Source organism: Carettochelys insculpta, chromosome 3 (assembly GCF_033958435.1).
Source record: "Carettochelys insculpta isolate YL-2023 chromosome 3, ASM3395843v1, whole genome shotgun sequence".
Lineage (NCBI taxonomy): Eukaryota > Metazoa > Chordata > Testudines > Carettochelyidae > Carettochelys > Carettochelys insculpta.
The window spans coordinates 125,569,221-125,594,583 of record NC_134139.1 but is presented as its reverse complement, the minus strand read 5'-3'; the positions used below and the strand labels follow the sequence as shown (position 1 = coordinate 125,594,583).

At 44.4% G+C, this 25,363-nt stretch overlaps 1 protein-coding gene across 1 annotated transcript in view; it reads left to right on the top strand.

Annotated features, from left to right (window-relative positions):
* The window catches only part of ARMC2 (armadillo repeat containing 2), a 118,459-nt gene that overhangs the window by 20,231 nt on the left and 72,865 nt on the right, over nt 1–25,363 (top strand). The window contains exons 6-8 of the mRNA XM_074988825.1: nt 6,415–6,491; nt 12,980–13,072; nt 24,965–25,140. Coding sequence (XP_074844926.1) covers nt 6,415–6,491; nt 12,980–13,072; nt 24,965–25,140 — 346 coding nt within the window. The remainder of the gene's footprint in view (nt 1–6,414; nt 6,492–12,979; nt 13,073–24,964; nt 25,141–25,363) is intronic.

The window sequence follows — 25,363 nt, the reverse complement described above, 5'->3', positions numbered from 1 at the left end:
TTTACTCCTATTATTTTCTAATTCCAAAATTGAAAGGGGGAATGAGGCCCATGATGGACTTGTGAGGCCTGAACAAGTTTGTAGAGACGATCATGTTTCACACAATCTCTCTGGGGCTCATTAACCTGCTGCTGGATCCGGGGCATTGGTTTGCCGCTCTTGACTTATAGGACGTGCGTTTTCACATTGTGACAAGTATCCTGATGAAGTGGGTCTTTGCCCACAAAAGCTTATGCTCCAAAATATCTGTTAGTTTGTAAGGTGCCACAGGACTTCTTGTCATTTCACATTAGAATCTATCCTCCACACAGGAGGTTGCTAAGATTTGTGGTGCATGGGGGATACTATTAATTCACAATCCTTCTGTTCGACCTGTTGACAGCTTCAAGGGTTTTCACCAAGTACATGATGGTGGTTGCGGCCTTTCTCTACAGGCACGGTGTCCAGTTGTTCCTGTACCTGGACGACTGGCTGATCAAGGTTGAGCTCACAGGCCCAGGTCTATCAACATACAAAGTTCATTCATCAACATTCAACAGTTTCTTGGTAAATGAAACAAAGTTGGTGCTCATTCCCACGCAAAGAATAGAGTTTGTGGGTACTCTCCTGGACTCAGTGCTTGCCAAGGCCTCCCTGCCAGAAATCAGGTTCCAGGCTATGGATGGCATCATAAACAACATGATCAGGTTTCCTACTACGACAGCCAGGTGTTGCATGACGTTCCTGAGACACGTGGCAGCATGTACGTTTGTGGTGCAACATGCCAGACTTTAACTATGCCCCCTCCAGCTGTGGCTTGCTTTGGTGTACTGCCCGGTGAGGGACAATGAAAACAAATTGCTCATGTTACTGCAACACTGCAGTATTGGTGGCTGGATGCTGGGATCATGTGTGCAGGGGTTCTGTCCAGGACTCCCCAACCATCTCTGTCCCCGGTGACCAACACATCAGATTTAGGCTGGGGGACATATATGGGAGAGTACCAGACTCTGTCCTTTTGGGGCATGGCAGAGCTTGAGCTCCACAGCAGTGTGAAAGAGTGGAGGGCAATCAGGTTAGCATGTGGGGTATTTTGGAACAATCTATCAGGGCATTGTATGTAAGCAAGTACAGACAAGATCTGATATCGCTGAGTATCTTTATCACACTCCTAGAGTGAGCGATGGACAAGATCAAGGAAAAGGTAGAAGGATATCTGTGCATGCGATGAGATTCAACAACTTGAGGTTTGTGGATGATGTAGTTATTGTTGAAGAAAATGAAGGGAAGCTTGCGAGAACAGTGCAGGTGCTAAACAAGGAAGGGAAGTGGTATATACTGATTATGAACATAGATAAAACAAAAACAATGGTATTTGGAGATAAGGAAAATATCAGTATAGATGGGATTGAACTAGAGAATGTAGAGAAGTTTACGTTTCTGGGAAGCAACATAACGTTCTAGACTGTAAGAAGGAAATAGTGACTAGAATCGTGAAAGCAAGAGTAAGGTTGAAAGCAATGGAGATCTGGAAAAGCAAAGTGATTAGCTTAGGAACAAAGCTGAGCATTTCAAACGTGTATTCAGCAGCATGTTGTATGCTTGTGAGACATGGGTGATAATGAAAGAGTCAAAGAGAAAGGATATTGGCATTCTAGAGGAACTTTTATAGAAAGATCCTGAGAATAGGATGGATGAAGAATGTCACCAACAAGGAATTATATAGGAAGAACAGGCGAAAGAGAACCTACTGCAGGAGGTTATACAACAGAAGTTACAGCTACTTGGGCACATTTGTAGAATGAACAACGAATGAAAAATCAAGATTCTAGTATTCAGCTTAATGGACAGTTTGAGTAGGAGAGGCAGACCCCACAGAGAATGGGTAGATGATATAGTAGATTGGTACGGAGCTAGTCTACAGAAACTAAAGTGCTCTGCATTGGACAGAAGAAGATGGAGGGAGATAGCGAGGGAGGCATCGGACACCAACAGGTGCTGAGCCCATGGTTGCTGCTGCTGATGGTGGTCAGTACAGACAGCATGACAGCAATGTATATCAGCAGATGAGTGGGGTATGTATGCACACTCCTCTCCCCTTTGCCATGAGGCCGTCAGACTATGGGAGTTCTTCATTCAGTACAGAATTCTCCTGCAGGCCCATTACTTACCCAGGATCCACAATACCATAGCAGACCACCTCAGCAGGTCCTTCATGAACGGTCCATTCACCCGGACATGCTGAGATCAATTTTCCAAATTTGGGGCGATCCCCAGGTGGATCTGTTTGCCACACACCTCAGTGTGAAGCGGCAAATGTTTTGCTCTTACCAGAACCAGACTCCGAGGTCCTGGGTGGATGCATTTGATGTATACTGGGCAGGCCCACTGATGTATGCATTCCCTCCCGTTCCTCTTATCCATAGGATCCTCGTCAAAATTCAAACAGACCAGTCCTCAGTAATCCTGGTTGCTCCAGTGTGGGCGGGGCAGCATTGGTTCTCAGTTCTGTTGGACCTGTCGGTGTGCAGTACAAAACACTCGTGTTACTCCCAGACGTGTTGACTCAGGAGGAGGAGTGCCGCCTTCATCACCCCAACCTCCCGTCCCGTCACTTCACAGCATGGAAGTTTCATGGCTAAGTGCTGTGGAACCTCCCTGCTCAGACTCAGTGAAGGCCATGCCTTTGGATAGTAGAAACCCTTCCACAAGTGCCATTTATATGGTGAAGTGGAAAAGGTTTGTAGTTTGGGTGTCCCAGAAGGTCTTGGAGTGGGTTAGGCCACCAGTGCGGGACCCTTTGCCCTCCTGGGACCTTAATGTGGTTTTGGCAGAGCTCATGGGAGCCTCTTCGAACCCCTGGCTTCCTGCTACCTGTTGTTTCTAAGTTACAAAAAGGCCATTTTAGTGGCCATCACATTGGCTAGAAGGGAATCTGAGCTGAGGGCTCTCATGGTGGGCCTACCCTATATAGTGTTTCACAAGGACAAGGTCAGATTGAGACCCCATCTGGCCTTCGTGGCACAGGTGGTTTCCTCTTTCCATGACAATCAGGATATTTCATTACTTGTGTTTTACCCAAGGTCTCATGCCACCCTAAGGCAGCAGAGTTTACATACCTTAGATGTCCAAAGAGCACCGGCCTTTTACTTGGATAGGACCAAACCTTTCAGGATATTGTAGCAGCTCCTTAATGATGGTGGTGGACAGGATGAATAGCCTCCTGGTTTCATTCGAGAGGATTTCCTACTGGGTATTGGTTTGTATTAAGGAATTCTACAAGCTGGCAAGGGTTTCCCCTCCTCTGATCAGGGCTCACTTTGGGAGCACGCAAGCCTCTTCAGCAGCATTCCTAGCTCAGGTCCCTATTCAAGAAATCTGTAGGGCTGCCACCTCTTTTTCCCATACATATATTTTCAGCCCATTATGCAATTATGTACCACGCTAGGGAGGATGCTGCAGTGGGCAGGTCTGTACTAGAATCATTCCGGGCTCCAACCCCACCACCTCATGTCAGCTTGTATTCATCTACATTGGAATGCACGTGAGCAATTGCTCAGAGAAGAAAAGATGGTTACCTCCTTAACTGGCGTTCTCCAAGGTGTGTCGCTCATGTCCATTCCAAAACCCTCATGCCTTTCTCCACTGTCAGAGTAGCTATCAAGAAGGAACTGAGCAGGAGTGCTGGGCTGGCAGCACCTATATGAGGTGCTATATCAGCACCACTCCAGGGGGCACTGCGCTGACCCAACAGCTACTGGCTAAGGGAAAAAAATTTCTGGCAGCTGGGCATGTGTGCGCACCCACATGGGAATGGACATGATCAACACACCTTGAAGAACACCAGTTATGGGAGTGGGTGTATTTTTTTGATGTGACACTTAAAGATGGCATCTCAGTCCCTTCACTTCTGGATCCAGTTACCCCTTTGTTTTCCACTTGACTGTCCCACTACTTCAGTTCCTGGACCCCGTGTTACCTCAGACCATTGGGTTCTCAGCACAATAGAATAGGTTATATTCTCCAGTTTTTATCCATCTCCTTTCTCCCATCCTCCTATTCTTCTTCAGGGACTGCTGCCGTGAGCAACTATTTGGAACAACAGTCCAATCCTTTTTTTCGGTTACCACACCATTGAAGAGGAAAGAGGATTTATTTTCATTACTTCTTAATTCTAAAAGCCAACAGGAGGTGTCAGACCATCCTAGACTTGCATGATCTCAAACACTGTCTCGAAAGCTTACATTTTGCATGGTTTCCTTGGCTTCCATCATTCCTTTTGGGTTTCCGGGTTCTTGGTATATTGACTCAATCTGAAGGAAGCATATTTCTAGGTATTAATATTTTTTTCAAGGCCACAGAAGGTACCTATGATTTGTTGTGTATCAGACTCATTTCCAGCTTATGGTTCTCCTTTCTGGCCTGTCTCTTTCTCCATTTGTCTTCAAATGTATGGCAATGGTAGTGACTTTACTTAGGAGAAGCGGAATTCATGTATTCCTGTATTTTGACAATGGACTAATCAAAGACTGATCCAGAGCTCAGGATCATACATTCATCCAATCAACCTTCCAGGAGCTAGGCCTATTAATAAATTATCAGAAATCTGCCTTTATTCTTACACAAAGAATAGAACAGTGGTGTACAATAATAATTCAAGGATTACCAGACTTGTGGTTGTCATCCCTCCATATTTGCCATGCTTCCCCCTCCAAATAAATGTCCTCCCACCAGAGCCAGCCCCAACCCCAGTGAATGCCCACCTCCACCCACAGAGCCAGGCTCCTCCAGCTCCCCTTCAAGTAAATGTCCTCCCTCTCGCCCAGATCCAGGATCCCCCAGAGCTAGGCACATCCGTCCCCCTGCACATGGTGATATGCCAGAGCTGCCACTGCAGGAGCTGCAGTAGGGGCTGGAGCCATGCCAGAGCCAAGCCATTCAGGAGCCAGGGTAGCAGGGGAGCCCGAAGCTGCAGCAGGACCCAAGGCAGGAGCTGTGTCAGGGCCCAAGCTGTGATGGGACAAGAGCAGCAGGAATTGCTGCCATGCACTGGTGTGTGTGTGTGGAGCGGGTGGAGGGCACTCACATATTAGGCTTTGAGGAACTGCATTTAAAGCCTCCAAGAGCTGCATGCTGCTCCAGAGCCCAGGTTCGCCACACCATGGTATCCCGTTTGCCACATATGGCAAGTAGCCAATGTATTGGACACCACGTGAATAGAGTTTACAGGGGTAGTTCCTCAATCTGTACAGGTGAAAGTCCTACTTCCAGAAGATCATTTTTACTTAATCTTGCCTCTGGTGAGTTTCTTCTTCAGGCAGATATGGTCACCGTGGTCCAGATGTACTTGAGCCTTCTGGGCCACATGGCATCATGCAATACATGAGGCTATATCTCAGACCTCTCCAGGTCTTGTTGGCCATGATATAGTCACCTTTGCGATAGTTCTAGCCAATGGGATCTGTGAGGATTGTGCTGAGGGTTGGGGTAGTGGATGGAGCCCTCCCCGCTGTGTGGCATGTGGCTCAAAGATGTGCATGGCCCTAGCAGCTGGGTGTTTTGAGTGGCCTGTGGGTCTGTGGCAGGTAGGGAGCCAGCCCAAGGATCCCTCTGGGCTGCAGGATATTGATGGCTCAGAGTATTGCATGTGCCTGAATCAGAAGGTTTTGCAGGCCAGGTCCAGCCCATGGGTCCTGTTTAGTTTGTCCTAACCTCTAAGGGCCAGAGTACAGGGGATGGATCACTCAATGATTACCCGTTCGAGTCATTCCCTTTGAATTACCTGGCATTGGCCACTATTGAAAGACAGGATGCTGGGTTTGGTCTGACTCAGTACATCTGTTTTATGTTCAAAATTGCTTTACAAACCAGGTTCTAGGTTAATATGTGGACAGAAAGAACAGTCGTTCTAGGCAATGAGCAATAGCTCTTGAGACTTGGAGATTAAACTTTTTCACTGAGGTTTGTTGATTAACTGAGTTGTCCTCCCCCCATCTTTAAAGAACGCTATTTCCTTTTTTGAGGCAAATTATTTTGGTAAACACATTCATATTTACTGTAGTAAGGCTCTGTAAAATGCTGAATTTACCATTTTAAAATTGTATATGAGCCCAAATTCTGTTTGATAACAGAATAAAAGCCAGACCTCTGTATGCTTCTTTAGCTTTCCTTTTTATATCTACAAATAGAAATGCATGTTTTTTCATTCCATAATAGTGACCTCTTGTGGTGTAAATATTATTTTTGTAGCATTTTACTTTTTGAAATGTCATGGAAAGATTTTATATTTAAACATGATTGGTTTGTAAGAATGGGCACAAAATAATAATTTGACTGGGTTTAGTAATTATAGTGTTACTGCTTTGTGTAGAATTTGGAGAAAGAAATTTTGGCTATTGTCCTTTTAAGTAGATTTTTTATGCGTATTTCTTTTAGTGATCAAACTGAAAACAGTGACAGGCCTTCATCATATCCAAGCAGCAATAACTGGAATAAATCAGAAAGCAAAGCAGGTACAATATTTTAAAATCTCTCAATTCATTTGTCTGTTCCTGTTTTTTTGCTTACATCACTTCCTTGGCATTTGCAGATGTGAAGTTTACCCAAGATGAAAATCATCCACTTTGTTTCACTTTTTTCATTAGGCTTCACTGGGCAGTGCTTTTTAAAAAAATATTAAACAATTCTGTAGCTATAGAAGAATATTTGAGACTTAATAAATTGACCTTCAGAGGCATTAAACTTGATTTTCCTGATGTTTCCTTTCTTGAGAATTTAGACCACTAATATAAAGGATATAAATACACAGGGCAGAATGAGACTATACCAGTTCACACGAGTTGAGGTAATAGTGCTCAGTGTGTGTGTGTGTGTGTGTGTAAGAGAGATTGAGAGAGAAAGAGAGAATTTTGTTGTATTTGTGTATCAGATATTCAAGAAATGTTTTTCTTGCAATATTTTAACATGTAATTTCAAAGTCACCAATGCTTGGTAAGCTTATACCTTCTACTGAAATGTAGATATTTTCAAATATGAATTCAGCAATACCCTTTTAACTGTAACATTTTAGAGAGGAAATAGTGTATCGTAGCTTTAGTGCATTTGTGGCTGGAGGATATTCTGTAAAGAGGCTAAAAAAGAATTAATCAGGTAGTATGTAGCTTTCCAAAGCTCGGTGTTGCTAAGGCTCTTGTATTTACATGCTAAAAACATCAGCCAATAAAAGTACACCTATTAATGTCACTTTTTTTTTTTGTAACCAGAATATAAAGCTGTGGTTAAGACCTATAAACCACTGAAGCAGCACACTTTTAGCTTAAGTATTAGTATCCCATTGAATCATAATTTACACAGTTAGAAGATTAAGGACCATCATTCAACTCCTGCAACTGAAACTATTAATTTTCACCAACACTTTTAAGAAAACATCTAAAATTGAGAGAAACAAATTTTTATTGCTTATATTATTGCCTTCTTATAACATTTTGTGCTTCTATTTTTGCTTCAATTAGTATTGGATGTTAAAGGCTGTTGAATTTTTTTTCAGGGCGTACAAGATGTATTTTAGAAACATATAGTATGAAAACCACCTGGTTTTAATTATGACTTTTGGGTTTTGTGTTGCATGTTTTTCTGGCTTATGCGAGAGACTTAAGAAAAAGAAACTGAAAAGCATTTTAGGTTTACAACACATTTCGGTTTTTAATGTGAACTTTTACCCTTGCACTGCAAACAGGCACGCAAATAATCCTATTCATTGGGACTAATCAGGCACAGAAAGTTACTGCCTGCATGCTTGCAAAATCAAGGTTTTTTACATGAATGCAGGGATAGGATATACGAATGATAAGGAAAAAGTAATTTGTCTGGGTCTACATTGTGGCAGGAAGCAACACCCTGAGGTTTTGTAATACTCACATTTCACCTCTGTTCTCTTACATTATTCAGAGCAGAACTTCCCTTCATGGCAATTTTGTGCAGTGTCTTTATGAAATGAGCTGTTGGTCATTTGGAACTTAAACAAGACTATCAGCTCATTTCATGTGGGAATGAAAACAGTCTCTGAAGGAAATATTTGAAAAATATTGTATCTGTCCACTAGTATATTTCACATGAAATGGGCAGCCATTTTACATAAAACCTAGAAATAGATTTTACAATTGATACATCATGCAAAAAGTCAAAATTAAGCAACAGAAATTAGATTTTTAAAGGGGAAATCATTTTAAATGGTCAGTTATGAATCTTAATCCTCCTTGTTTCATCCAACTAAATGCTCTCAGCACAGAGACACAGATTTGACTTGAAGACAGTGATCTCAGGCAGAAAGTCCCTTAACTCGTATGTTATCATTACACACTCATCCCTCACTACACAAGCACAACTGGTTCCCAACTTTCTGCTCATAGGCGAAAAGTCATGAGGGACACTAAATTACCATTAAAATATAGGTAAAAGTCTCTGATTGGTTCGTAGTGCTCATAACTCGGTGAAAGAGTTGGCGGTATGTGGCACTGTTTTTGAAAGGTAAGTGAACCTTGGTTTTAGGGGTTGGGGATGGTTAAAGGCTGGGGGCAGTTTGGGGCCGTGAGCGTGAGGGAGGGTTAAAACCTGGTGGTGGGCTGGATCCATGGGGGGCGGGGCAGGGGGTGGTTCAGGCTGCTGCAGGTTGGGTCCGTGGGGTGGGGGTGGGGTTACGGCTGTGGTAGTTTGGGGTTTGCGGGGGGTTCAGTTTGCAGCAGGTGGGGTTTGCCAGGCTGGTGGGGGGGGTTCAGGTGGCAGCTGTTTGGGGTCTTCAGGGCCAGCGGGGGAGGCATTGAGGTTGTGGCATTTTGGGGGGTGTGGGGCTGGTTGGGGGTTAAGGCTGTAGCAGGTTGGGTGTGTGGGGCTGGTGGGGGTGGGGATGTTAGGCTGTGGCAAGTTTAGGTGTGTGGGGCCGGTGGGGGTTCAGGCTGCGGTGGGTTGGAGCTGCAGGAAGGGGCTTAGGCTTGTATGCCAGGGAGGAGTTCACTTGTCCAGTGCACAAAGGTAAGCATACATATCCCGTTTTAGTGAGTACCCGTAAGTAAAATACTCGTTTAATGAGGGATGAATGTATTATATATGTGGGTCTTGTAAAATAATTTCACTAAGATTTATGTAATGAATGAACCGTCAGCATCCTACATTAGTTAGCGTATGTCAGGAATAAGGGCATTTTCATGTGAGCCATCCCCTGTTGTCCAGTCCTACCTTCTGCCAGTCAAAAGCTGGGACAATCAGAGTACGGGACGGTAGCCCTGACTATAGTGGTTAATAGACATCAGTGGATCTGTCCTCCATAAACTTATCTAATTCTTTTTTGAATCCAGTTGTACCTCTGGTCTTCGTAACTTCCCCTGACAATGAGTTCCACAGGTTTTCTATTGTGTGAAGTCATAATTCCTGATGTTTGTTTTAAATTTGTTGCCTATTACTTTCATGAGGGTGACCCTGGAATCTTGTGTTATGTGAAGGGGTAAATAACACTTCCCTATTCAGTTTTTCCAGACTCTTCATGATTTTATGTATCTAAATCATATCCCCCTCACTCCATAATCTCATCTCCAAGGTGAACAATCAAGTCATTTTCATCCATCTTTATGTGGAAACCATTCTATACCCCTAATTATTTTTGTTCCCTTTCTCCATCCCTTTTCACATTCTTATGCATCTTCTTCCTGAAAGGGGGTGACCAGAACTGTACCTGATATTCAAGGGATAGATGTACCATAAATTTATGTCATGGTATGAGTTCATATTATTTACCGTGTTCATAACATTCTGTTAGTTTTTGTTTATTGCTGCTGAACATTGAGCAGATATTTTTCAGAGAACTTTCCATGACAGCTCCAAGACCTCTCTTTTTGCATGGCTAACAGTTTAGATTCCGTCATTTTTATACATAATTGGGATTGTTTTCCAATTTGCATTCCTTTGCATTTATCATAATTTAATTTGACCTGCCATTTTGTTGCTCAGTAACCCATGGTTTTTTTACAATCTTACAAGGGACAAATCTCTTTAAACATAATTAAAATCTAAGTCAGTAGTTTTGCCCCAATTACTCTGAACCTTCATGATCCTCCTTTTGGATACTTATAGTCCATGTACTAGCTTGTGACCATATCTCCCCAATTTGTACTGGGGCAGAATATTAATGTATTTTGCTTTTGACTAGTTTCCTGTTTACCAAGTCCCAAGCTGACTTCCACTTTGCAAAGTACTGTGGTATACCATACAGGTGAACAGAACTGTTGGAAGAGCATAATACATGCAGTTAACATAACTTCCCTGTGTGTGTATATAAAAATACCATACACATAACACCTGTTAATATGGTGTATAATATCATCATCATCATCATCATCAATAACTGTGGGCTCAGCGCCCATTGGTGTCCGATACCTCTCTCACTATTTCCTTCCATCTTTGCCTGTCCAGTGTGCAGTGGCTTACTTTCTGCAGACTAGCTCTGCACCAATCTGCTATATCGTCTATCCATTGTCTGTGGGGTCTGCGTCTCCTATTTGAGCCATCCATTATGCCGAATACCAGGGTCTTGATTTTCTGTTCGTCGTTCATTCTGCAAATGTGCCCAAATAGTTGTAGCTTCTGTTTTATAACGTTCTGTATATAATGCATAGCGTATATCACAGAAGATTAGGGTTGGAAGAGACCTCGGGAGTTCGTCTAGTCAAACCCCCTGCTCCATAGCAGGACCAATCCCTACTAAGTCATCTCAGCCAGGGCTTTGTCAAGCCTGATCTTAAAAACCTGTGAGGATGGAGAGTCCACCACCTGCCCAGGTAACCCATTCCAGTACTTCACCACCTTACTGAAATAGATTTTCCTAACATCCATCACAGATCCCCTCCAATCTACACATGCACACAGCACCTTGAGACCACTGCTCCTTTTTCTGTCATCTGTCACCACTGAGAATTGCCTAGCTCCTCCTCTTTTGGTATCCCCATTCTGATAGTTGAAGGCTACTGTCAAATCTCTGCTCACTTTTCTGCAAACAAATAGTCCAGTTCCTTTGGTCTCTCTTCATAAGTAATGTGTCCCAGCTCCCTAATCATTTTTGTTAACTTCTGCTGGACTCTTTGCAGTGCGTTCATATCCTTTCTATAGTGAGGGACCCAAAACTTAGACACAGTACTTCAGATATGGCCTCACCACTGCTGAACAGAGGCGAATACTCACTTTTCTCAGTCTGCTGGCAATGCTCTTCCTAAAGCAGCCCAATATGCCTTTAGCCTTCTTGGCAACAAGAGCACACTGTTGATTCATATCAAGCTTTTCATCCATTGCTATCTGCAGGCTCTTTTCAGCAGAACTGCTGCTTAGTCAATTGGTGCCAGTTAGCTCATTGTAGAAGGCAGTTAGGTTGGTCAGGCATGACTTCCCCTTGGTGAATCCATGTTAATAGTTCCTGATCACTTTCATTTCCTGTGTTTCAGATTAGATTCCTTGAGGACCTGCTCCATGATTTCTTAGATGAGAAAGATAAGGCTGACTAGTTTCGAGTGCCCTGGATTTTCCTTCCCCTTTTTAAAAAGATGGACCCTATATTTGCCTTTTTCTGGGCATCTGGGGTACACCATGGATTCTCTGCCCCCCACTCCCGGATTACCACGAGTTTTCAAAGATAATCGCAGATGGACCTGCAATTATATCAGTCAGCTCCCACAGCCCCATTGCATACATTAGATCCAGCCCCATGGACTTGTGCTTTTCTAAATAATTTTAACATCTTCTTTCACCACTGTGGGCTATTCACTTCTTCCCCATAGTGTGCTATCCAGTGCAGCAGTCTGAGAGCTGATCTTTCCTCTGAAGGTGGAAGCAAAAAAAACCCAAAAAAAACCTGTTTTCTTAGTTTTTTCCATGTCATCTGTTACTAGGTTGCCTTCACATTCAGTTAGGGCACAACGCTTTCCCTGTGACCACCTTGTTAACGTTCAGGTAGTAATCCTTCTTGTTAGCCCTCACATCCTTTGTTAACTGCAAGCACAGTTATGCTTTGGCCTTCCAGATTGCACCCCTGCATGCTTGAGCAATATTTGTATATGCTCCCTAGTCGTGTACGTTTCCACTTCTTGTGAGCTTTCTTTTTGTGTTTAAGCTCTCAGAAAATTTCTCTGTTAAGCCAAGCTGGTTGCGTAGCATATTTGCTACTCTTCCTGCACATTGGGATGTTTTATTTTTTCACACTCAATAAAGCTTCTCTAAAATACAGCCAGCTCTTCTGGACTCCTTTGCCCTTCATGTTAGCCTCCCAGGAGATCCTATCCATCAGTTCTTTGGGGGAATCAAATTTTTTGGAAGTTCAGGGTCTGATTCTCCTTTCTTCCTTTTCTCAGGATCCTGTATGTGTTAGCTAATATTTGTAAATAATGAGTGTCTTGCAGAATATATCTTACTCTCATCAGTTTTACTTGCTAATAGAAACACTTAAAAAACACAGCAAATATTGGCTAGCTGCTTGGGACGAAAAGGGTAACGCTACTAATCAGTCTCTTGAGCACTCTGATCCCCTGGGTATAATGCTCTGTTAGACTTTGGACGAAGAGTAAGAAGAATGGGATTTCTTAGTTTGAGGGGAATGGACCTTCCTTCATTCCTATTTCAAACTTACTGTAAATCCCTGTAATCAAGGAAACATAATAAGTCAGTCTGACTTGTTTAACACAGGCCATAGAATTTCACCAGTGCTGCTTTATCAAGGCTTGATCTTGATCCTTGGCTTCTGATTGAACAAGAGCATGCCTTTTAGAGAAGCTTCCAATTTGTTTTCTGTTTGAAGGGTTTATTTTTGATGAAGTTTAAACTCAAAATTGGGATTGGGAGACAAATCAAGTTAGGAAGTTGCCATGTTTTCAGTTAACCTGGTGCATAAAATGCTTATAAAAGTTTTTTTTGCTGCAGTTAAAAACTCCACCTAATATATGATTATATTTGTAAATGTATTTTGAAGGCTCAGAGAACGACTCAAGAATAAATGAAACAGAAGAGGAAGAAAACTACTGGAATGTAAAGATTTTACCAATTATGCATGAATTAGAGAACGGTAGGTAACATTTCTCGGCTATTTCAGTAATAATGAGTACATAGTTTAAAGAGAAAATTGAGAAAGTGGTAGGCTTAATTTTCAATTTTTGCATTCTTTCACATAGAAGTACCCCGTTTAACACAGCATTTATAAAAAAGGGTTAATTTCTTTCCTTTGTGAAATTTTAAAATAAAATTATCTTAGGAGTATATGAAGAGAGCCTTATTATATTTCACAGGCAGGTTAGAAGTTGATGTAAAATAAAAAAGGGTTTTTTTTGTTTGTGCTACATTTGTATCTGGGCAATTGTGTGTGTAAAAGATTACAAATCAGAATATTACAAACATTGCACATATGTAAATAGTGATATGTGCAAAGCAATGGCAAAAGCGGCCCAAAATGCTTAATCTTTTTACCAGGAGGGTTTGAAGAGTGGGATGATGTTGCAAAAGGAGATTTTGTGGAACAGAGGTGGAGAGGATTTTACACTTGTATATATGAGAGTAAAAACATTTTTAATTTTTTAAAATACTTCATTTTTTTTTCCTTTTTAAAAGATCAGCCTTTGGTCATTTTCCACGAATTCATTGACTGAACTCAGTACTATGAAGTGCTGAGTAACAAATGTGCTTTTTCTTTTATGTTCCTGTTGACTGAAGCTAGCATGGCGTTCTTCCCCTGCTCTAGCTGAATGCTGTGCTTCCTTTATTTGGGCCTTCCCTACCCAGTTACAGTATTTATTTCCAAGCCAGTTCAGGAATGCCATAGTTTTAATTTTAATAACTGGGTCTATTAAAATAGAGTATTTTAGTGTTTCGTGTATACAGTCATACACAGAAGAGCCTCAGAGTGACAAACATCAGAGTTACAATGATGCTGATGACAATCACTCGTGGCCCAGTATGATCAACCAGAGTTACGAACTGACTGGTCAATCGGACACCCCAATTTGGGACTGGATTCAGGCAGCAGTAGAGACTGCACCCCCAACACACACAGAGAGAGGGGCAAATATGGGTTTCATCTCTCAAATCCAGTACACTCTTGTCCAGAAACATCTGTGTTCTGGCAGGACCAATGTTCCAGGACAAGAAAGTACTAGGTTGGGGCTACCGACCTCTGAGGGTCTGCACCCTGTGGGTGTGGGGGGGCTCTGGAGCCCCTTGCCTGCCCCACAGGGGCCAACCTAGAGCCAGAGTCCCCCTCAGCAACTGAGTCAGAGCCTCCTGTGGTGGCCGAGCTGGGGCTGGAGGGCAGCTATAGAGGGCTGGGGTTAAATCCCAGAGAGGGAGGCTGGGGACACAGCAGTCTGGGGAGTTCGGCTGCTTGGCAGAATTCCTCGACCTTCCATGGTCCAGCAAATTCTCTTGTTCATCCCAGCCATGCCAGTGCAGGGAGGTGCAATCTGTACAGAACAGTACAGTGTTAAACATAAACTACTAAAAAGTAAAGGGAAAGCAGCTTTTTTCTTCTGAATAGTAAAGTTTCAGAGCTGTATTAAGTCAATATTCATCTGTAAACTTTTGAAAGACCAACCATAACGTTTTGTTAAGTTACAGACAATGTCCATTTGTGAAGTGTTGATAATTGAAGTTCTACTGTACTTCATAATCTTTAAGCTAATTACGTATTCATTTAAGTCCTAGATAGATGGTTTTGCATATTAACCAATTAATGAAATATAAATAAGTTTTCGCCATGTACAAAATACATATGTAAAATGTAATTTAAACTTAAAGATTCTAAGTTTGATTATCATCAAAGTTCTTACAGTTTTTGGATTCCCTTCAAATGATTGTCGTGAGACAAAAACAGTACTTCTTCTTTGAGTGGTCCCCGTGGGTGCTCCACAGTAGGTGTCGGGCTCGCCCCGGCGCTGCAGATCGGAAATTTCCAGCAGTCTCCGTCGGGTCGCACATGCGCCGATGCGTGTCGGTCCTTCGCACTCTTATGGTCATGTGCGCGATCCAGTCCCCGCCAGTTCCTTCTCAACCGCCAATGGCTGCAGACGGAATCCACTCTGGCTCCAACGCCTGAGACAGATAAACTCTGCTTTACTTATCGTTAATAGTTATAAGTTGATGCCTAGTTAAAAAGGAAAAGAGAGTAAGGAAAAATACGGAGGCGGCCGCCTCGGGCGCGTCCGCTATCTGAAGGCCGCGAACGTTATCTGTTAACTGTTATCTGCTACCGGACTGAATAACTGCTAAGCGCCCTGTTAGCACTTAAAGTCTTTAAAGCTCAAACAATGTCCTCGCCGGGTTTTAAGAAATGTGACTCATGCCAGGAGGCCATGCCTGCCTCAGATGGACATAGCAAATGTATTTGGTGCCTCAGAGAAGCCCATGTCCCCCAGAAATGCCCTCATTGCTCTAAGCTTACAGCTAGAGCTCGAAAGGACAGGGAAATGAGGCTAAAAATGTTTCTGTTCAACAAGGCCCTCCAGCCTGGGACATCGGAGACGCCTCATAAGGAGGGCTCTTCGGGCTCGCACAAGAGGAAGGTGGCTTCCCTAACCTCCTCTGTGCAGAAGAAGAAAAAGCTTTCACCAGCTCGATCCCTGCCAGTTACTTCTGTGAGTGGGATGAGCGGAACACGGGGCCCGAGCCCGCTGGCCTCTCATAGCGGGAAGGCTGTGGCACATGTACCCACGCAGGGGCCTCTGGCTGTTAAGGAGGCGGCACCGAGGGCCCTGCAGGCGCTGGAAATGGCGGCACTGGCTTCCACGGCACCGAGCCTTGCAGCAGTGACGGCACCAGAGTGAGGGCACCGGCACAGGGCCCAACGGTGCCGGAGGAGACTACCCGCGCAGCACCGCGGGCAGAGGAACCGAGCGCGGCACCGACTACAGTGCCGAGGTCCCTGGCACCGGTGGGAACACCTGCGGTGCCCGAACGGGGGAGAGCAAAGACCAAGACCCGGCACTGCGGTCCTTCCCTGGAGATCATTGCGCTGCCTTTATCGCCTCGCTCTCGCCCAGAGATTCACCGGGCAGCAATTCCAACAGCATGCCTCAGACTTCCATCTCCATTCCTTCAGCCGCCATCCCCTGGGCTTAGACATTTTTTCACCAACCTCCAGCAGGGATCCCTATGAATACTATCACAGAGGATCCCTGCCTTTGTCAACGTCATCTCAACGATCACGCTCTTCTACACGCCACGTCTACACTTTCCAGTCGTGGTCCAGGTCCCCATCACCGGGCCCTTGCCCCTGTTGTTATGGCCACCCTTACCACATGGGACATCAGCACAGGGGATCTGGATCTCGGAGTAGATCCCTGTCAATGCCTCATCAACATCACAGCGCACAGTCTCACCCTGGGGTAACATCACAATTTTCCCAGTCAGAGAGTGGTTCAAAGGATCTGGAACCCCATCCGGAAACCTCAAAAGAACAAACATGTGAACAGAGTCAGGAACCTGAGGACTTAGAGGAAATGTATTATAGCAATGCCTCCTCATCCTCCCCAGATGAAGCAGTTGTTCCTAGAGATCTCTCTCCCCCGGATGATCTAAAACAGTTTCAAGAATTGTTCAAAAGGATGGCTTAAACAGAGGACATTCAAGTGGCAGAGGTGCAGGAGAAACACCATAAGCTCCTCAAAAATCTGAGACGCCCGGCTTCATCCAAGATCGCCATCCCATTAGATGAAGCGATTATGGAATCGGCCACCAACATATGGCAGACTCCGGCCTCCATCCCTCCTACAAATAAGAGGGCGGATAAGAAGTATTTTGTCCCAACGAAGGGCATGGAATTTCTGTTCAGTCACCCACAGCCGAACACACTAGTGGTTGAATCGTCGCAGCACAGAGCCAAAACGTCCCAATATAGGTCAGGGGGATCAGACAAGGACACAAAGAAATTAGACCTACTCGGCAGAAAGGTTTACTCCTCATCTACCTTACTGCTGCGAATGGCGAATTATGCCGCTCACCTGTCGAACCATAATTTCGAAAATTATTCAAGACTTACCTCCCTCATGGATTTTCTTGCAGAGGACAAGAAGCTGGTCCTCAAAGCGATCATCCAGGAGGGCTACGCAGCTTCATGAGCAGGAGTTCAGATTGCCTTGGAAGTAGCGGACACAGCGGCTCGTTCCACAGCCACTGCGGTAGTAATGTGTAGGGAATCATGGCTCCAGACGTCTGGGATTCCCAGGGATCTGCAAGTAAAAATCGCAGATCTTCCTTTTGATAGGCAGAAGTTATTTGCAGACTCAACCGACTTGGTCCTACACTCCAGCAAGGACTCGAGAGCTACACTTAGGACCCTGGGTATATACACCCCGCCGCACAGGAGGAAGAAGTTTTACCCTCAACAAAGGCGTTACGCTTATCAGCCACAGCGTACTCAATATCAACGGGGGTATGACCGGGGCGCCAACAACAGCCACAGCAGTACAGGGCCCCTAGACGTCGGCCCCAGCAGGGCCACGCCCCCTCTGGGCAAACCATGAGACAGCAGGTTTGACGGGTATGTTGGGGACTGCAAGACCAAGACCGTCTCTCAGTGCCAATCTCAACACATTTCACCATCGGCTCAAACCGTTCTACTCTCAATGGCAAAGCATCACCACAGACAGATGGGTATTGGAGATTATAGCCATGGGGTACACAATCCCTTTTCAATCATTGCCACCACCGAAACCTCCCACCAGGTCCTTTTTCAAGGATCCCTCTCACCACACAAAGTTAAAACAGGAAGTGGACCACCTCATGTTCATAGGGGTGGTGGAGAGAGTACCGGAACAATTCCAGGGGAAAGGCTTCTACTCCCGGTACTTCCTGAGAGAGAAGACAGGAGGCTGAAGGCCAATCCTGGATTTACGGGCTCTCAACCCGTATTTGCGCAAGCAGTGTTTCAAAATGACTACAGTTGCTTCCATAATCACGGCACTGGACGATGGAGACTGGTTTGCAGCCCTCGACTTACAGGACGCGTATTTTCATATAGCAATTCATCCGGCACACAGACGTTTTCTCTGATTCACAGTAGGCAGAGAACATTTCCAATACAGAGTTCTTCCGTTCGGTCTCTCTTCGGCACCCAGAGTTTTTACCAAAACCCTGGCGGTAGTATCAGCATACCTACACAAACAAGGCGTCTTCATTTTTCCATACCTAGACGACTGCCTGCTGAAAGGAACCTCCAAAGCAGAGGTCTTACGAATGATACACATGACCACAAACACATTTGCCTCGTTAGGCCTCATCATCAACCTCTCGAAGTCAAAGACTGAGCCCACGCAAAATATAGAATTTGTAGGGTGTAGGGTGCGAGAAGAGTTTGTAACGGTCTCATGAGAGCAGATCGACCCCTCTGTGAATCCTCAGGAGAATCTAAAAAGACCAGTCTGTGCAAGGTGAAAGCTGCAAACTGCCATGGGAACAGCTGCAGAATAAGCCGCGCTTGCCAAGATTTCAAGGCTACTCTGGCAGCAGGCCACAAGAGATAGTGATAAGAAATGCATAGGCAATTTTAGGCAATCTTATGTTAATGAGCTCAGCTTTATCAGCTAGTGTTAGGAGGCCTGTTACTGAGCCTCTCCCCGAGCGAAGCTCCGACGCGTCGGGTTTTCCCCCACTGGTGACTGCGGCGTCTCCGGGGCTCCCGTCGCGGGTGTCATGCACTTTCAATAAACCAAATATAGCACTCGCCTTCTGGGTGCAGCCTCGTCTCTGGGGAACCCGAGCCTGGTTGGCTACATAGGGGCATGAATAGACTCTGTTACATCAAGGGTATACCTGCCCGATGCCTGTTTTCGCACCATCAAATCCCTGGTACAAGTAATAACGTACAGCCCCACTGTCCCAATCCTAACATGTCTACAACTGTTGGGGCATATGTTGACCACCACGTTTGTGGTACAAAACGCCAGGCTGCATATGCGAGGCCTGCAGCATTGGTTGGCGAGCGTTTACAAACCAATAGCCCATACTGTTCACAGGACAGCATCACCCACAATGGAGGTGCGAAGCTCACTGGCATGGTGGGCAGACCCCAAGAACCTACTAGTAGGGGTGCCTTTCCGCCAACCGCAAATTACCGTTTTTCTCACGACAGATGCATCCCATATGGGATGGGGAGCGCACATCGGCAATGAAGTTGCTCAAGGGTTATGGTCCCCCCGTGGAAAAGACACTGCATATAAACATACTAGAGCTCAGAGCAGTGTTCAATGCGTGCAGGCGTTTTCGAAATTACCTGCATGGCAAAGTAGTGGGGATAAATACCGACAACACCTCCACCATGTTTTATATCAACCGACAAGGAGGGGCCAGATCTCATGCACTCTATGCGGAGGCTGTCCGGTTGTGGAACTGGTGCATTGCCAACAATATAACCCTAAAAGCCTCATACTTACCGGGTGTCCACAACGTAAAGGTGGACCAACTCAGCAGATACTTTGCGCTCACGCACGAGTGGCAGATCCGTTCCGACCTGCTCCGACGAGTGTTTCACAAATGGGGGTTTCCCCAAATCGATTTGTTTGCCACTCACAACAACAAGAAATGTCCCCAGTATTGCTCCAGAGCGGGTATAGGGCAGGGATCCTTGGGGGATGCCTTCATGATTCCATGGAAGGGCCCTCTACTCTATGCATTCCCTCCCACAACACTCATACACAAGGTTTTGGAGAAAGCCAAAAGGGAAAGAGCACACATGATACTCATAGTCCCAACCTGGGACCGACAGCAATGGTTCCCGCTGCTTCTGCGCATGGTATGCCGCCGGCTGTTTCCCCTACCAGCAGTGCCAGACCTTCTCACACAGGCTCGGGGGTCAATAGTGCATCCACATCCTCAGGGATTCCGCCTACAGGCATGGCTAATCCATGGCTCAGCGCCTTAGAGAGCACATGTTCGGAGGGAGTGAAGCAAGTCCTGGAGTGCAGTTGGAGGACCTCCACCAGAAGGACTTACGAGCAGAAGTGGACATGATTTACCTCCTGGTGCTCTTCCAAGCAGTTAGCTTCTCTGGACGTCCCTATAACTGTTATCCTGGACTACTTGTTGGAGCTCAAACGAGAGGGACTCTCCCTATCCTCGCTAAAGGTCCATCTCACGGCTATATCGGCCTTTCGACACAAAGAGGCAGGTCCAACCATATTCGCCCATCCTGTTGTCACGTGGTTCCTAAAGTGTTAGCAAACCTGTATCCCCCTCGGAAACTGCTACTGCCATCATGGAGTTTGGACTTGGTCCTCCACACACTGTCGGGACCGCCCTTTGAACCATTGGCCACGGTTCCCCTCCGGTTACTTACCATGAAGACAACCTTCTTTCTTGCGATTTCGTCAGCCCGTCAGGTGAGCGAACTTGCAGCAGTAACAGCCACACTGCCCTGCACAGTGTTCTCAAAGGAAGCGGTGGTTTTACGATTACACCCAGCCTTCGTTCCAAAGGTCTCCTCAGAGTTCCACATTAACGAACCAATAGTATTACCCTCGTTTTATCCTAAGCCTCACAACTCCAGCAAGGAGGCATGGCTGCACTTATTAGATGTGAGGAGGGTGTTGGCCTTTTACATAGACAGGACTAAGCCTTTCCGGAAAACGGACAGACTCCTGGTGTCCTTCGCACCCAGGTCAAAAGGGGAAGGCCTATCCTCACAAAGGATTTCAAACCACATCGTATCCTGCATAAGACTGTGCTATGAGCTTCGCAAGACTCCTCTGCCAGTTCTGCCCAGGGCTCACTCCACTAGAGCGATGGCGGCGTCGACGGCCTTCTTCAAGGGAATCGCGCTGAGAGACATCTGCAGAGCGGCGACTTGGTCATCCTATGACACCTTTGCCAAGCACTATGCCATGCACCGGGTGTTTGATGAGGATACACGCCTGTCGACAGCAGTCCTTTCAAGGGCAAGCTGCACATAAATCGGGTACCCACCTCCTTTTTTGGGGTCACTGCTGGGTAGTCACCTACTGTGGAGCACCCATGGGGACCACTCAAAGAAGAAAGAGAAGTTACTCACCTGTGTAGTAACGATGGTTCTTCGAGATGTGTCCCCGTGGGTGCTCCACTACCCACCCGTTCCTCCCCACTTTGGAGCTCTGTTTCGTGTTTTTCAGAAGCATCCGGAGCAGTTGATCAGGAACTGGCGGGGACCGGATCGCGCACGTGACCGTAAGCGCGTGAAGGACCGATGTGCATCGGCGCATGCGCAACCCGACGGAGACTGCTGGAAATTTCCGATCTGTGGCGCCAGGGTGAGCCCGACACCTACTGTGGAGCACCCATGGGGACACATCTCGAAGAACCATCGTTACTACACAGGTGAGTAACATCTCTTTCTCTGTTCACTCTCTAGGCAAATTTAACCATTTTGCAAAGCTCAGTGTGTCAGGGGTGGTACATAACTGGACCACCCCAGAAGAAACAATACACAGTATTTTGTTTCCTTCAGTTCCCCAATTTGCCAATGGAGTGTAGCTGTTCATGTTGTTTAATTTATTTCTCTGAGTCCCATGCAACTTCTACTCCATTGACTCGTGTAGAGATGGGGTTAGAATCATGATCCTGCTATCTTGTGTTTTCAGATGCAGAAATAGAACAGTTATTGTGCTTCCTTGATTCTTTTAGGGAGTGAGTGGGATGGAAGGTGGCTCTTTGAATTCTTCCTTTTCCCACTCCAAGACACACACACATTTAGCGCAATATGCCAGTCTTCTTGGGCCAGGCAAAATTTAGTCTAATATGCCAGTCTTCTTACATAGAGAAACATAAATATATTAGGTATATGCAAGGTAACGCATGGGGCAGTGTGGTAATGTGTGTTCTGAATTTGTGTCAGAATGTGCAATTATTTTTCATATGAATTGTGGAATTGTTGGTCACAGTTCCAACATTTAAGTCTGAGTTGAGTTTTTCACTAAAACCAGACATTTAGCTTTTTTTTTTTTTAAATACAGCTACCTGGAAACATCTAAAGTTAACTTATTGTCTTTCAGATCTCTCATTAAAACTTTCCTTTCTTGGGAAGCCTACAAAAACCTGAACCAGCTGGTGATGTGCTGACACCTCTGCTTATCATGTTGACCAACTGTGATGGGTTGGATCACAGAAGTCTGCTGGAGGTTGTCACCTGGTGTGCTGATCCAGCCACTGAGCCTGCTTTCCTGCCCTCTGGGGTTCACAGCACACTGGACTTCTGTGATCCAGCCCATCACACCAATGTTGTCTCATTGTAAGCAACTGTTGTATCTTAGAGTTAGCACATTGGAATCTTGACTGGGGCTTGCAGATGTTGCAGTGAAGTGCCGAAATAATAAGTGTATTCTCCCCAAAATTAGTTCTTGCTTTTAGAGTACACAATGAATGTTCTAAAATTTGCAAGTGAACAGGTCAGTTAGTTGGAATTAAAATTAATTATAAAAAACACTGATCTTTAGAAAGAAGATATTTAGCTCTATGTTTCAAACCATTTTTGCCCCTAAATGATATTAAGAATGCATTCTCTTAAGATTTTTCATATGGCTGAAAATTGGAGATACTGCAAACAGGGTACATTTAGATAAAAAATAATATTGCTTGTGTTTGGCAAACATTCTTCAAAACTTTAAGAAGTCTTTTTCAGCAAAACTCCTTGAGGGCAGAAAGAAGGATGGTAGCCATTTTGAAAAAGGGGGTTGCCATCTTCCCTGAGGGATAGTGTTCAAATCTTTATGGAACTCTGTTGAGAACATTATTCAGCCTCTAATGCAGAAAAACATCCAATAATGAATAAATGCAGAAAATAATCATTAATCTGAGTATTTTTCAACATTGCCTACTGTGCTTATTAGGGGCAAACAATAATTTTTGATAGGGGGCCGCTCCAAGATTTTGGTAAGTGGTCAAAGGCCACAATTTTCTATGAAGGGGATGCTGGGTCTGGGACAGAGGTTAGGGGCAGAAGGGATTGCAGTGTGAGCTAGAAGATTGGGGTATGGGAGAGATTGGAGTGTTTGAGGGGGAGTTTGGGTGAAGGAAGAATTGTGACCTAAGCCTGGGGATTGAGGTGCAGGGTCCAGCTGGAGGCATAAATTTTAGCTAGTGGCAAGAAATAGGAGGGCGTCCAGGGTCTCTGAGGGAGTTTGGGAGCAGGGCAGGGGGTGGTTAGCTAAGCAGCTTCTGGCCAGCAACCCTCTCAGGCAGGCTGCTCTGTCTGCCAGCAGCCCCAGACCATTTCATATGGCTCTCTGTGCTGTGGGGGAGTCTTTGTGTACTGCCCCGAGCCCAACAAAATCTCTCAGCTTCTATTGGTCGGAAACTAGCCAGTGACAGCTGAGAAATTCTGTTGCACTTGTGGGCCAGGAGCAGGAGAGGAGATGAGGATGAGCAGTAGAGTATTGGAGGTGGGAAAAAGCAAGAAATTTTGGGAGATGTGTACATAAAGTGTCAGGAATAGGAAGTGCTGGAAACTGACCAGTACCTTGTTTTATGCTGCTTCCAGTTTGGGTAAATGAGCCAAAATGTACTGCTGAATTTAGTCCTAAAAATTAAAATTACATATAATGTATAAAATATAAAGAATGATGCTCCATAGCTTGAAATCATTAGAGAGATCACATAGTAACATTATTTTGGGTTTCTTGTTTAGTGTTCATGTAAGAAATTTTAAATACAAACTTTTAAAAAGCAAATTCCTGGCAAAAACTGAATAACCGGAATTAAGGATTGACGTATGTATCCATTATAGAATTGTAAAAGAAATCCATACATATTAAGATATGGAAATCCACAGTTAAGGCACTTGTAACTTGAGAGATGAGGTTTACTGATCGAGTATTGACTCCAGTTCAGGTAATACCATGATGGGGAGAACATCTAATGTGCCTTTAAAATCAGCTTAATTGAGTCTGGGCCTACAAATGTTATACCCTCATCATCATTGTATGGATATTTCATTGTGGCTGTGGCTACACTTGGCCAAAACTTCGAAATGGCAATGCTAATGGCCAAATCGAAGAATACTAATACATATTCAGTGCCTCATAAGCATGCTGCCAGCCACGGCACTTCGAAATTGCCGCTTTTTGCTCCTGCATGGCTCATCTGGACAGGGGTCCCTTTCAAAAGGACCCTGCCAACTTTGAAATCCCCTCATTCCCCACAGCCTATTTCACTATAAAGTGGATGTAAAGATTGTTTGGGTGCATCATCTATACATTTCCATACCTTAATGCGATTTGGCTTCCTTTAAAAGATGACATTGAAATTTCTGGGTTTATTTTGTGTGTTTAACAAACTACTGATACATACAGTTTTAACTGTTTTAATAACGTTTTTGCCTGGAAATTCATAGTTGTTCATGTGTGCACTCTGTCTCCTCCTTCACTGTTACAAGGAGTGCACAATATGTAATGGGTTTCATCAGTAGAAGTAAGATTATATATAGATTAGAAATCATATTGACATTTGACATTTTCGCAGCATCTATATCACAACATTGCCCCCCCTTTTTTTTCCTGATGCGGACTGCCTGTGCATTGGATTTATGGACAGAGTAACTTTCTTCAGCTTTCAGTTCCTTTTTTTCTGTAGCATTTGGCTGAACTCTTTAGTGAGTTCTTTCAGCTTCACTACAGGTTAAGTGTTCCTAGCTGGTTCTTTGCCACTCTAAGTGTTAACAAGTTAAAATGGGTTTTATTTGAGATTTATCCTCGAATGTTTTGATTTATCTTATTACAGTTGGCTCTGTAAATCACTTGGCTTAAAAGGAGCTATTGTTTTTTAAAAGTAACAAACGTTATTTGATATGTGAAAAATACTTGTAAACCATTGTATTAAATTATCAGAGCACTACAAAGTGAATTTTGTACTTTGTTTTGTGTACTATTTTGATGTTCCGCCTATCTCTATTGAGTGAAAGGATGGCCTTAATAATTAACTTTATTTTCCTTTATATCCTCACAAACAGAAGACAATATAGAAAAACTCTGTCTTGCCTGCACCAATCTCCATCAAGCCTTGGAGGAAGGCGGTATGTTTAGAAAGAGATTTAAAGGAAGAAGTGTGCTTCTGAAGACATTATATAAACTAGTTGACATTGGTTCAGATCCTCTTGGCCTGAAACTGGCAAAAATTATTCTGTCTGTAAGTCTTTTCTTAAACTATTTAGTGATATGAAAAAAATGCAGTGATTCATGTGTAGTGTATGTGCATTAAAAACTTTGATCTAATTTTGCTTTCCATACTTTAAGGGTATGTATTTTTCTATGATTTGAAGGTCATGGAGACATATCTGAGCTAGCTTGAATCTAGCAAGCCTCGGTACCACAGCCGTGAAGTTACAGAAGCACAGGCTTCAAATGTGGGC